Here is a 13,227-nt window from a genome sequence, read left to right as displayed (position 1 = left end):
TATTTAAGTCGAAAGGGTCTTCCAAACTTTGGCTAATCGTCAAGTTTTAGTTCGATATTGGTACAGGTTTTCTAAACGCTCGATCGCGATGAGAGGTGCTGTATAGTCCTCGAGATTATGTTCGTGATGTTTTAGATATGTTGTTGGCGTTTAGACAAATCTTAGATTGTCGTTTGCCTATTGGGACGATTTTATTGAGGCATCTGATTGCTTAAGTGTTTTCTGCCTATTGCTGCGAGAATTTACTTTGTCAAAAGCAATTTTTTTTAAGTCGAGGCAAAACGTTTTTTGAAGTAAGGGAGTATGCGAGTATAGTATACGTACCTACTCCCTCCCTTTTTTTTTGAGGAATAGAATGACCGACAATCCGGGTCGGTTTGAAGACGACACTAGGATTTCGACTTGGTGGTTTTCAGGTTGATAACTTGGAATATGTCGGTTTTTAAGAAAGTTGCTAGGAACGAATCGATTTTAAGACGATGTGCGTGTCTCTAGTTCTTTCTTTCTTTTTTTTTTTTTTTTTGGGAAGGGAGCTAAGTATGCGTGGCAATCGTTTCTCGTTTTTGCGAGAGTTTAGATCAGTTAGCAAGATCTGCCAGAGCAATTAAAAAGCAAAAGGAAAAATTGCCTATGACACAGTTCACTAGACTATCCACCTAAGTTTTAAGTTCCTTAAAATTCTATGGCAGTCTCAAAAGCGTTTTATTGCTTAGTACCTTCCTACGAAAATTCCAAGTTTGATCTTGAAACAAGTCGGACATACCTAAGTGTTCTCGGAGATGCAGTTGTCTCTTCTCAGTTTTGCTTGCTTATTTCCCCTTCCTCTTCTCGTGTATGTTCGCCATTTTCGATATTGGTGTTTATCCTTTGAAACTTGACATTTATCTTCCGAACTTGACTGTTATCTTCTCCTTAGATACGACGTCAATTTTTATAAAAAGGTTCAACGTAATCGTATAGTTGAGGCGGCTAAGGTGTTAAGTAAACCGTTGCCGTTTTATACGATTAATTTGAATTCATGCGAGAAAACAAGTCTTTGCGGTTTTTTATCGTAAAGTTTCAATGGTAACTCCAATCGAGACGACACAGGAGAAGTTTCGATCGAGATTCGAAGGAGAACGCAAAGGTGGAGGTAAGGGCGAGTAGGAGCAAGCCAAGGAGTTTAGACGAGTCTTACTTGTTTTCGTCGTAAAATCTCAACAAAAACTCTGATTGAGACGAAACCAAAAACGTTTTGATCGGGATTCAAAAGAGAACGCAAAGGAGGATCTTTTTGAGGCCTGACAAGTTGCTACGTAGCGAGTTGGAGGGCTGACAGGTCGCTATGTAGCGAGTAGGAGCAAGCCAAGAAGTTTAGACTAGTCTAACTTGTTTTCGTCGTAAAATCTCAACAGAAATTCCAATTGAGACGAAATGAAAAGCGTTTCGATCGGGATTCAAAAGAGAACGCAAAGGAGGATATTTTTGAGGCCTGACAGGTCGCTACGTAGCGAGTTGGAGGTCTGACAGGTCGCTATGTAGCGAGTAGGAGCAAGCCACGAAGTTTAGACGAGTCTAACTTGTTTTCGTCGTAAAATCTCAACGGAAATTCCAATTGAAACGAAACGAAAAGCGTTTCGATCGGGATTCAAAAGAGAACGCAAAGGAGGATCTTTTTGAGGCCTGACAGGTCGCTATGTAGCGAGTTGGAGGTCTGACAGGTCGCTATGTAGCGAGTAGGAGCAAGCCAAGAAGTTTAGACGAGTCTAACTTGTTTTCGTCGTAAAATCTCAACGAAAATTCCAATTGAGACGAAACGAAAAACTTTTCGATGAGAATTCAAAAGAGAACGCAAAGGAGGACCTTTTTGAGGCCTGACAGGTCGCTACGTAGCGACCTGGTTTGGGCACTGGCTGGTCTAACTCGAGTTTTGATGATACGTTGATGCGGTCATTTCGTAAATGCTACCAATTTTTCTACGAAAGTCTCTTCATTAAATATTGACTCTTTTCACTTTGCAAATGATGTTCCGTAAAAAAATTTCGAGTTTAATTTTACGAAAGCTGTGTCAAAAAATGTTCCTGAATTTAATTTTATGAATGATGTTTCGTAAAATGTTATCGAGTTCGGATTGACGAAAGCAGTCTCGTAAAATGTTGTCAAGCTTAATTATATGAAAGTTATTGCGCAAAAATATTATGAGTTTAATTTTACGAAAGCTGTTTCGTAAACATGTTTTCGAGTTCGGATTGACGAAAGCTGTCTCGTAAAATGTTGTCAAGCTTTATTTTAAGAAAGTGATTCCGCAAAACTAATATGAGTTTAAATTTACGAAAGCTGTTTCGTAAACACGTTTTCGAGTTCGGCTGTGGAAGAGCCCTTTTTCGGAAAAGTAATGTTTTGCGGCTCTTTTGCAACTTTAGTTTCTGGGTTCAAGTACCATAAACTTTGGCTGTGACGAGCTTAATTTATTGCGACTCAACTTAATCGTCGGATTCGACGATTTATGTTACCATGGAAGCGACTCTTAAGTATTTTATGAAACTTTAGGTTTCAGAAAACGTTTTGGCAGTGAGGGAAACGATCTCCCGTTTTGCTTGGTTTCGTCTCCGTCAACCATTTTTAGGTTTCAAATGAATTTTAAGAAATCAACTTTGTTTTTCCGAAAGTTATCAAGAAGAAGTACAACAGTGGGGGTTGCGTACCCGATTTCATATTCCTCTTCTTTCTGCGAGTAATCTAAGGTTTTTCCGCGAGTAACCTAGGGTTTTCCGCAGTTTTTGGGAGAGCAAGTTTTATTTTTCCGAAAAGTTTTCGAAAAAAGTCTTTTGGTCAAACCCTAACACGCTGAGATTTCTCCAACTCGGTAATAAGAAGAACTTTACGGGGTTGGATAGATTTTATTGTTGCCCTTTGTGTTTAGAGGGCGAAATCACGAGCTCGTTTTAGTGCTCTTCCTGTGGCGGAAGGTCGCGAATAATTTTTCGATTTGTTGAACACTACGGCGTTTCCGTAAGCGTTTGCCATAGGAGCAGTCAGTGCTGCGAGTTTGTCTTTCATATATCCAGACATCGTTTCGATCAAGCGTTTTGTGGCCATGAGTAAGGGTAATCCGTAACCCCCCCCCCTCCTTCTAGCGCCAAACTAAAATTCGCACTGTCGATTTCCATTTAAATTAGGAAAGTTAGGAAAACCCTAATTTCCCAGAAGTCCCGGATATCTGCTAAACCACACGCCAAGCAATCGGAACACGAAATAAAGACGAGAAAAATAAGAAATCGAAAAGAGAGCAAAATAGATCTTATTCCAAATCCGAGCTTTAGTGTTACAACAAGGTAATAGCCTGGGCTATGAGAACTGTCGGCGAGATTCCTAGTTCTAAAACCCTATTGAGTCGCAGCTCGAATAACAGAAACGGAAAGTTGCTTAAAATGCTCTAATTGCTAAATTTGATGTGTCTCTGATCCCCTTTTGCCTCTCGCCTAGGACTCCTTATATACTTGCTCCTAGGTCGGTTTGCGTCTTTCCCCTTCTGCCCTTAAGCCGTCATAGCTCAAAAATGGAGATATTCCAATTTTCCCGATCTTAGTGATTATCTTCGGAAACTTCACATTTATCCGCGGAAACTTGACATTTATCTTTCCTTACGAACCAAGCATAAACCGTCATAAGGCTTATGGGTTTTTTGTTAAGAAATCATAAGTGGGCTTCGAGTTGCATTTTCGGCCTCTTTGGGCCGTCTTTGACTCGAAACGTTTATTACGGTTTCTTCGATAAAAACAAACTTCCTGCGGTTTTTATCATAAAGTTTGACTGATGACTTCGAGTGATGAGAAACAAATAATGGTTTAGCCATGGCCTACGGGAGATAGCATTAAAGAGTAGACGAGAATGCATGGATTCATGTCGTATTGACGTTTTGGGAAAGTTCGGTCGCTACGCAGCGACCGAGCCGTGTACGTGCTTGGTCGCTATGTAGCGACCGAGCTTGGGTGGAGCTCGGTCGCTACGTAGTGACCAAGCCGTGTGCGTGCTCGGTCACTACGTAGCGACCGGGCTTGGCTTGAGCTCGGTCGCTACGTAGCGACCGAGCCGTGTATGTGCTCGGTCGCTACGCAGCGACCGAGCTTGGCTTGAGCTCGGTCGCTACGTAGCGACCGAGGTTGGCTTTAGCTCGGTCGCTACGTAGCGACCGAGCCGTGTGTGTGCTCGATCGCTACGCAGCGACCGAGCTTGTCTTGTTCGTGGTCCGATGGCCATACTTAAGCTTGTCCGTGGCCGATTTGGATACGTGTCCGTTGCCTCCGGACAATCAGTATTTAGCGTTTCGATTGAGATTAGAACAAGATTTTAACGCAAGGTTTTTTTGTGAAGATTCGTTTTACGAAGAATAACTTTCGTAAAAAATGTTCACGCTGATTTTTACGGAGATTTGGATGTTAACTTCGTCGTGACCGTTTTTGACTCTTCTTCCGTCATAGGTTTATCGAACGGAGAGCCTTCCTGAGCCGATCGGCTTCTGGTTCTTCTTGGATGTATGTCAGCGCCCTCTTCTGTATCGTTGGAAACGTTGCTGGGATCCAAGTCGACATGCTCAGCTTCATCGACCTCTGTGTCCCTTGCGGGAGGTAGAGGACTTTCAGAGTTCCGTTTCTCAGAAGGGGATGTTTTGCTGGGGTTTTGACCCGAAGGACGTTCCCACGACGTTCCAGGCCCGTCGAGTGGAGTTGCGAAGTCGAGTTTTCTTCCGCGAATTTTTGTAGATCCGCGAGGGAGGACTGCACGGGTTCTTGCCGTTAAGATTTTGACTTTTTTCGTCAAGGTACCCACGAGTTTTTCATATTCTTTCGACCTCTTTTCGTAGGCAGAGAACATTTTTTTGAACTCCTCGAGCGTTGCTGCGTTAGCAGTTGCGTTGGCCGCAGAAACGGCCGCTTCTGGAGTGTTTTGATTGTCGTTGCTTCCTCCATTGAGAGGAGTTTGCATGATATTCGTGTTGTCAGTTTTCATGTCTGGTTGAGTGTTTTGTGGCTGAGAGTTAGATTGATCCGTACCCCCTCATTCTAGCGCCAAACTGTGGGAACCGAAATTCGCACTGTCGATTTCCGTTTAAATAAGGAAAGTTAGGAAAACCCTAATTTCCCAGAGGTCCCAGATATCTGCTAAACCACACGCCAATCAATCAGAACACGAAATAAAGATGAGAAAAATAAGAAATCGAAAAGAGAGCAAAATAGATCTTATTTCGAATCCGCGTTTGAGTGTTACAACAAGGTAAGAGCCTGGGCTACGAGAGATGGCGGCGAGATTCCTAGTTCTAAAACCCTAAGACTGCAAGTCCTAGTTGAGTCGTAGCTCGAATAACAAAAACGGAAAGTTGCCTAAAATTGCTCTAAATGCTAAGTTTGCTCTGAAAAGTTTTCTTTGTGCCTCTCGCCTAGGACTCCTTATATACTCTTCCAAGGTCGGTTTCAGCTTTTCCCTTCCTGCCCTTAAGCCGTCTTGAGTGAAAAATGGAGATATTCTATTTTTTACGATCTTCATGTTTATCCGCGGAAACTTAACATTTTTTCTGCGGAAACTTATCTTTTATTATTTTTACGTTTTTATAATAAAAACATAAACCGCCATAGTATCTACGAGCTCAGTTTTAAAGAATCGTAAGTGGGCTTGTAGTCGAGTCTTAGACCTCGTTGGGGCGTCTCTCGACATGAAACGTTTGTTACGATTTTCTTTTCGAAAAAACCAAGTTCTCATGGTTTTTATCGTAAAGTTTTAACGGTAACTTTGATCGGAATGATGTGAGAAATGATATGGCTGCGGTACATGAGAGCTACCATTAAGGAGCAGACGAGAATGCATGGACTTGGGTCGTAGCCATTGATCGATGTCCGAGACAGTTTGGTCGCTACGTAGCGACCTGATCGGCGCTGGATCGGTCGCTACCTAGCGACCAAACGAAAGATTTGGTCGGTCGCTACGTAGCGACCGACCGAGTGACTTGGCCGGTCGCTACTCGTTCGCGGACCAGTAGCTATGTGGCGACCTTGTTGGGAACCTTTTCTGACGTTTTGTGAACGTGTTCTTGGACTACGAGTGTTTAGTTTCGATGAATCAACCGAGATTAGTATAAGATTTCACCGCAAAATTCTTCGTAAAAGTAATCTTTACGAAGATTACTTTTCGTAAAAACGTTCATGTTGATTTTTACGGATATTTGGATGTTAACTTCGTCGTGTCCGTTTTTGACCCCAACAGTATGTCCCTCTATCAGTGATGAAGGCTGTTTTTTCTCGGTCGTCGGGATGCATCATTATCTGATTGTAGCCTGAGAAGGCTTCTGTTTGGGTGAAAATCAGTTACGACGAAATCAACGTCAGAAAACTTCCGGAGCAAATCTTTTCTTCCATAAAAATAGAAAGAAGTCGAAAAAGAAAAAAAAAACAAAGGTCTAATGGTCGGCTTGTCGAAACGGACGAGCTGGATCAACCACATATATCGTATCAAACTCGCTCTTGTTTCGTCTCGATTAGAGGAATCATCGGAACTTTACGATATAAAAACTGCAAGAACTCGTTTTCTTGAAGAACATTCGGATTGATCGTATAAAACGGCAACGTTTAGCTGAACACCCAAGATTGCCTACCATATACAAGGAATTTGAATGTTCTTCAGAATCGACCTCGTTTCGGAAGCGTTCTTTTTATAAAATCGTAAAAACGCCTAAGTCGGAAAACAGCCCGAAAGAGGCCATAACACAGCAAACAGCCCACTTATGATTTTATGGAATCAAGCCTAGGTGTTACCACGGTTTATCATTTGTTACACAGAAGGAGATAAATGTCAAGTTCAGAGGATAAATGTCATGTTTCCGAAGATAAACACAAAGATCGAAGAAAAATGGAATATTTCGGCGAAGGGATAAACTCGACCGATGGCAGAAAGGGAAAAGGCAAACCGCCTTAGAAGGAGTATATAAATGGATCGAAGTTGAAGGGGCGAAGGAGGAGAATTTATTTCGTGTTCTTGATTGCTTGACGTGTGGTTTAGCAGATATCCATGATCTCTGGGAAATTTGGGCTTTCCAAACTTTCCTAATTCAACGGAAATCGACCGTGCGAATTTTGGTTCCCACAGTTTAGCGCTCCAGGGAAGGGGGGCACAAATCAATCTAACTCTCAGCCACCAACGCTCGATCGGACATGTCAGCTGACGATCTCAACAACCAACAAACTCGCGACGGCAATGTCGTCGATGACAACGTTGGAAGCACTCCAGCAGCGAACGTTACCGCGGTTAACCTCAACACCGCAGCGTTCGAGCAGGTCGAGAAAATGTTCTCGACTTTTGAAAAGAAGTCGGAAGAACGGGACAAGGTCATGAGTTCTCTCGCTAAACAGGTCGAAAACCTAACAGCAAGAACCAGGGCCATCTTTCCGCGTGGAACCACCCGAATCCGCGGAAGAAGACTCGATTTGGCAACTCCTTTGGACCGGTCCGGCAACGCGCAGGGGAAAACGCCAGGGCAAAACCCCGACGAAATCACTCCCGCACCAACGCGGAAAAACCCGGGAGATCTTCCTCCTCAACCAATTCTTCCTAGCAGTCAGTCCGAACCTACGGATGAAGATGCAGACGTGCTTCCACGTCGTACAAGGAGTCGTGTGGCTCAAGATGATTCCCAGTTCGATAATCCGATGACCGAAGAAGAAGAAGTTATCTTCTGGGACGAACATGAAGAATTTGTTGAGGAGCATACTCGGAACGCTCGCGCCAAACACGAAGAAGTCGGAAACCTGCTAGCGAGAAATCCCAGATCCACGATCTTCGCGATCATCTCAAGAAAACGGCTGCGGAAGTCAGAGCAGTGAAATCTCATATTCACCACGCTACTAGCACCTCGCTCTAGATCAATCTGCTGCTCGAGCAATCTCGAAAGACGCCCTTCACTACACGCATCATCGGAACAAGGGTTTCGGATCCTGGAAAGATCAAGGTAACGCCTTACGACGGTACCACCGATCCCAGGGCACACCTGCAGGCTTTCCAGATCGTAATGGGGAGAGCCAAATTCAGAGAGAGCGAAAGAGATGCCGGCGAATGTTGCCTCTTCGTCGAAAACCTCCAAGGAGCAGCGCTCGAACGGTTCTCTCTCCTTAAACGAAATTCCATCGGAAGCTTTCGCAAACTCGTCTCGGAGTTTCTCAAGTAGTACTCTATGTTCATAGACCGAGAAACCTCCGATGTCAATCTCTAGAGCATGTCCCAAGGGGAAGACGAACCCCTCCGTGACTTCATAAAACGGTTTAAAATTGTCATGGCTAGAGTCAGCGGGATAAGCGACAAAGTGGCAGTAGACGCACTCCGTAAAACGCCCTGGTACAAGTCAAAGTTGAGGAAGTGGATAGCCTTGGAAAAGCCGTGTACGATTCAGGACGCGCTCCATAAGGCCATAGACTACAGAACCATCGAAGAAGAGACGAAAATCTTATCGCAAAAACAAAGGCTAACGAAAACGTCATAGAAGGATCCTAGGTCGGATCAGAAACCTAAGCGGAGAAACCGTCGTAACGACAAAAACGTCCATCACGGGGAAGAGGAGACCCAGGGAGCACATAACTACGCCATCAATTCCGGACGATGGGAAATACATGGACTCAGAATCCGAATTTCAAGGAGAACACCTTTTGCAACTTTCATCAGGCCCGCAGCCATTCGACCGTAAACTGCAAGGTTCTCGGTGCCAGGTTGGCCCCAAAGCTGCTCGCAGGAAAACTCGCCGAAGTATCAAGCGTAAAAGATATCGTCCGCGACTCAAACCGCCCTCCAAGAAACGATAAGGCCCCTAAAACGGAGAACTCTCTCCAAGGGAACCAATCAGGAGAAAAGCGTGGGAGAAGGCAGGACGAGAATGGCAATGACAATAGTCGCCGCAGGGTCAACATGATCATCCGAGGATCGCAGTACTGCAGCGATACCATTTCCGCCATCAAAGCTTATGAGTGCAAGGCTGAGACAAGCGCAAATTCGCTAACCTGGTCCGCGCCTGACGACTACCCGAAAGGAGCGATCACTTTCGATGAAGAAGAGGCCCGCAGGATCGATCAGCCCCCCAGCGATCTGCTCGTGATCGTTCTCGTGATAAGAGATCTAGAGGTCGTGAGAGTTCTCATCGACACAGGAAGCACGGTCAATGTAATCTTCCTCGACACCCTTAAAAGGATGAACGTCCAACTAGGAGAAGTCGTACCATCCCCCAAGCCGCTGACCGGTTTCGAAGGCACGACATCTATGACTCTTGGATCGATCAAACTACCCGTTGCCGCGAAAGAAGTTACGAAGATCGTTGATTTCACAGTCGTTGACTACCCGGCCATCTACAACGTCATCATGGGCACACCATGGTTAAACGCCATGAAAGCAGTCCCATATACTTATCACTTAGGCATCAAATTCCCGACTCATAACGGAATCGCCACGATCTGGGGATCCCAGACACAGTCAAGATGCTGCTTCCTGGCCAAACACAAACTAAGGCAGATCACGACCATCTCGATGGTGAAACCCAAACGGGCGAAGCTAGCTCTGACATCAACTGAAAACGCTTCGAAAAAAGATGATTCAGAATCATCAACTCAAACAACAGCCAAAGAACAACCAGTTTCAAAGCCTAACGCTTCTACCCAATCGGAGGAAACAAACCCGGTAAAGGTCATCGATCCTGCAACTAACGCGATTGACGCAATAGCCGAGTAAACACACTCGCACAAAAAGTAGAACTACAAGATGGCTTGATCCCCAAAGAGGGTACATAGGCAGCTAGTCCAATGACGAGTTCAGCTTTCCCCCCTCTCCAAAAGGGGGGGGGGGGGAGTGGGTACATATACAAATACTCGTATATTCCCGCATTCTAAAATATTTTCCTTGTACTCAATATTTTTGAAACTTTTTCGGCAATAAAAACTTCGTTAACATCTCTCTTATTTCGGGAAAACATCTTGCTATACTTTCGGAAAACATCCAAAGACGAGCAAGACAATTATTTTACTAAACCAAAACTCACGAACATATCATCCTACCTCAAAACAGATCAACTCCACACTAACTTATCCGACAAAGAAACTTCGTCACATCGACTAGGGCATGGCCGAAATCAACAGACCCCATCGACCACAAAAATTCATTCGCAAAAAATGTTTCGGTCGCACCTTCGGTTCCGACCCTCGACCAGGACACGAGACCTCGGTCTCGAATACTAAGAATATCACTAACAGTATGTTTTCGAATAAATAAGCAAGACGTCGCCTAGATCTTCAAAAACATGCCCTGAGTGTGTTCGCGACTATAAATTACAAACGCTCGTCGATTGGCCCCGCCCAACACATTAGCCGTCCTAAACAAAACGCATTTAAATCTATCCTAAGGACAGGTCCTCTTACATCCAACTAGGATAAAATAGCGCGCTATAAAGTCAATCCGAAATTTTGGTCAGCACTTTTGGAAGACTTAAAAATTGTCCTCGGAGAGATGCTCGATTCCTACCATACAAGTCGTATAAGCCGAGAACAGATCGCAGACTTTAAAGCGGAATGGAATTAGGTTAAAATCGCAACAGGCTAGACAACAGCCGATTAGTCATCGCAAAAGCCTTCAACCAAAATAAACCTAGGTCTTACCCTAAACCCAGCACACTGGTCTCTAACGTCTCAAGATCAAATTAGGATAAAATGTACTGGCTGGAGGGACAGAGAAATGATATCGAAAAGATACGAGATCCTGAAAGTATGTCTCTTCGTCTATACCAAAAACGCTCTCACAACTTCAATGAGCAACGAGTTTGACGATCCACAAAAAGAGGCAAAGGATGAGATGACAACTCAGATCCTTCCCCTTAGACTTAGAAAAATCTAAACATTCTTAAAAACTTCCTTTTTTATTAAAGCGTGGCCCAAACACAAAATCCAGGGATCCAAAGCCACTCACGGCTAGTCCCATTACACAAATAACAACATGGCCATAATGGGCCAGCAAGCAAACAAATAACAGAAACAAATTACAAATTCAAGGGAACACTCTCCCGAACGACTCACAGCAAACCTAACAATCAATCGCCAAGGTCGAAGTTCCCACTCATCGACCTTCCGATCGAATAGTCGTTGAAAATCCATAGCTTGGTAGACTATCCATAGCTTGGTATCCAATCACTCTACTTCAAGTGGGGATATTTGTGCGAGCCGTATACGGTGAGAGTCGCACGTACGGTAACGAGGGGGGTTCGCGGTAGAGATCAGAGGTATCTGCCCCCCAAAAGGGATTGGGGTCTCCTGCCTGCGAGTTTGCTGCGAATGCTGCGAGTAAATACATGAATGAGACGAGTGAGTTATTCTCCAAGCTCATCGAGTGGAACCACCGGCTGGTTTACCTCACCCATCTCACCAGGGTCTCTCGTCTCTGCCTCCACCGTATCGGAAGAAACGGTGTTAGGGGATTTTTGTGTAGGATCTTTGTAAGTACCACATAACGATGGACAAGGCTTGTATTTGTGTTGATTTTGTATGTGTTTGAGAGAAATAGACTTGAAGAGATGTTTTATTAGATTGATCAAGCCGGAACTACAATGATTGGTATATAAACCCTAGTTCTAGCCGGCTAGTTATAATCTCTAAGTCTTGAAGTGTCGATCCCTTGTTTTAGGGTTTAGGTTCCCTTTATATAGTCTTCCTAAGGCGAGCCTTAGTCGGTTGGAGTAGGTTAAACTCTTCCATATTCGGAAATATGGAAGGTTCTCCTTATCGGAAGTTTTCTATTTCCCGAGGGAAGGGGGCGATCCTTGGACCGGGCCCGGAAAACTCCATAACGGGGAATCGGGGTTCCTTCTAGCGGGGATCTTGGGAACCGGGGTTCCTTCCAGCGGGAATCCTGGGAACCGGGGTTCCTTCCAACGAGGATCCTGGGAACCGGGGTTCCTTCCAGCGGGGATCCAAAGGCCGGTGTCCTTCCTGGGGTCCGGAGGAATTCAATACCTGAGTATTTTTCCCCAACAGTTTACCCCTTATTGCTCGATTTTGTCATCGAACTCGGGGAATAACCTGTGCACTCAAGTCAACCGGAGTTGCTCATTCTCAGCAGGCTTCCCTTAGGCAGGACATCGCTCCAGTATTCCTGCGATCCTGGGTTCCACTCAGGTCGGAACCGTACTCTGAACCCGGGGGATGATCAGTTTCCCCTATATCAGACCGGGGTCTGGTGCTACTTGGTCCGCTGATTCTTGTCGAAGATGGGAAGCCTTGGGCTTCTGATGATGTCTTGGAGACGGTAGAGCCTGGAGCTCTGATATTTCCTGAGGAGGAACTGGCCTAGGAGTACGCCTTAATGCTGACGCGAACGGGGAGATTCCTGGTAGAGCTCGGGGTTCCTTAAAGGCTTTTGGTCCGCGTTTATGAAAAAGGGGACGGTTATGATGAAGCCTCGAAATTCGCTCCCTCGCGTGGCGTCCTCCTCGTGGTGCGTGGGAACCTCCCTAGGGTTTATTACCCTTCTTTCTACTTCTTGCCGCCTAGCGGCTTTCCAACTTTCCTATTCTCTCTCTTTCTCTGTGGTCTTCATTCGCTCAAGCTCAGTTCTCCATTTTTCAGGTATTATCTCCTTCTCACATTCTCTTTTCTCTCGAACCCTTTCCTCTAGATTCTCCTCTTAGATCTCTAGGATGAAATCCAAAACCAATCTTGCCCTAGACTCTTCTTCTATAGGTGGTAGGGTTAGGTCAAAGAAGCAGAGATCGGGCACCGATCCTTAAGAATCGATGGACTCCTCCGGCTCCTAATTAGATCTTACCGTGGAGGTTGAAAGTCCTAGCCACGGGGTCATCGACCTTGCTCCTCCGTCCGCGGAGGAAGGTGAGTTTCCTCCGGTGGGCCCTCTTTTGTCGATAAATGTGGACGAAGTCGCGAACTGGCGAGCGAAATATCATCTTTCCGATGACGTTGTCATTAGGATTCCGGGTCCTATAGACAGATTTTCAGACTTCGAGGTTGACGAGGTCCTGGTGTATGAAGGGTTTTTCCAGTCGGGCTTTAGAGATCGAGTTCCTTCGCTGGTGGCAAAGGTGTCGGAGGCGCTGGAGATCTCTTCTGGTCAGCTGAATCCCCCTTCTTGGAGGACTTTGATAGCTTTGCTGAACTTAGGAGATCTCGAAGGTCTCACTATTGGGGTCGCCGAGGTTCTGTATTCATATGCTATTACCCAGCT

The 13,227-nt window shown here is 45.1% G+C and overlaps 1 protein-coding gene across 1 annotated transcript; it reads left to right on the top strand.

Moving 5' to 3' along the window:
* Positions 1 to 8,619: 8,619 nt before the first annotated feature.
* Positions 8,620 to 9,735, top strand: LOC106373451. The gene has a single exon (XM_013813622.1). The coding sequence runs from the start codon at positions 8,620 to 8,622 to the stop codon at positions 9,733 to 9,735; it is 1,116 nt and encodes a 371-aa protein (XP_013669076.1).
* Positions 9,736 to 13,227: the final 3,492 nt, after the last annotated feature.

The sequence above is a fragment of the Brassica napus genome, chromosome C1, assembly GCF_020379485.1.
Source record: "Brassica napus cultivar Da-Ae chromosome C1, Da-Ae, whole genome shotgun sequence".
Taxonomy (NCBI): Eukaryota; Viridiplantae; Streptophyta; class Magnoliopsida; order Brassicales; family Brassicaceae; genus Brassica; species Brassica napus.
The sequence above is the reverse complement of the archived record's forward strand: the minus strand, read 5'-3'. Positions and strand labels throughout refer to the sequence as shown.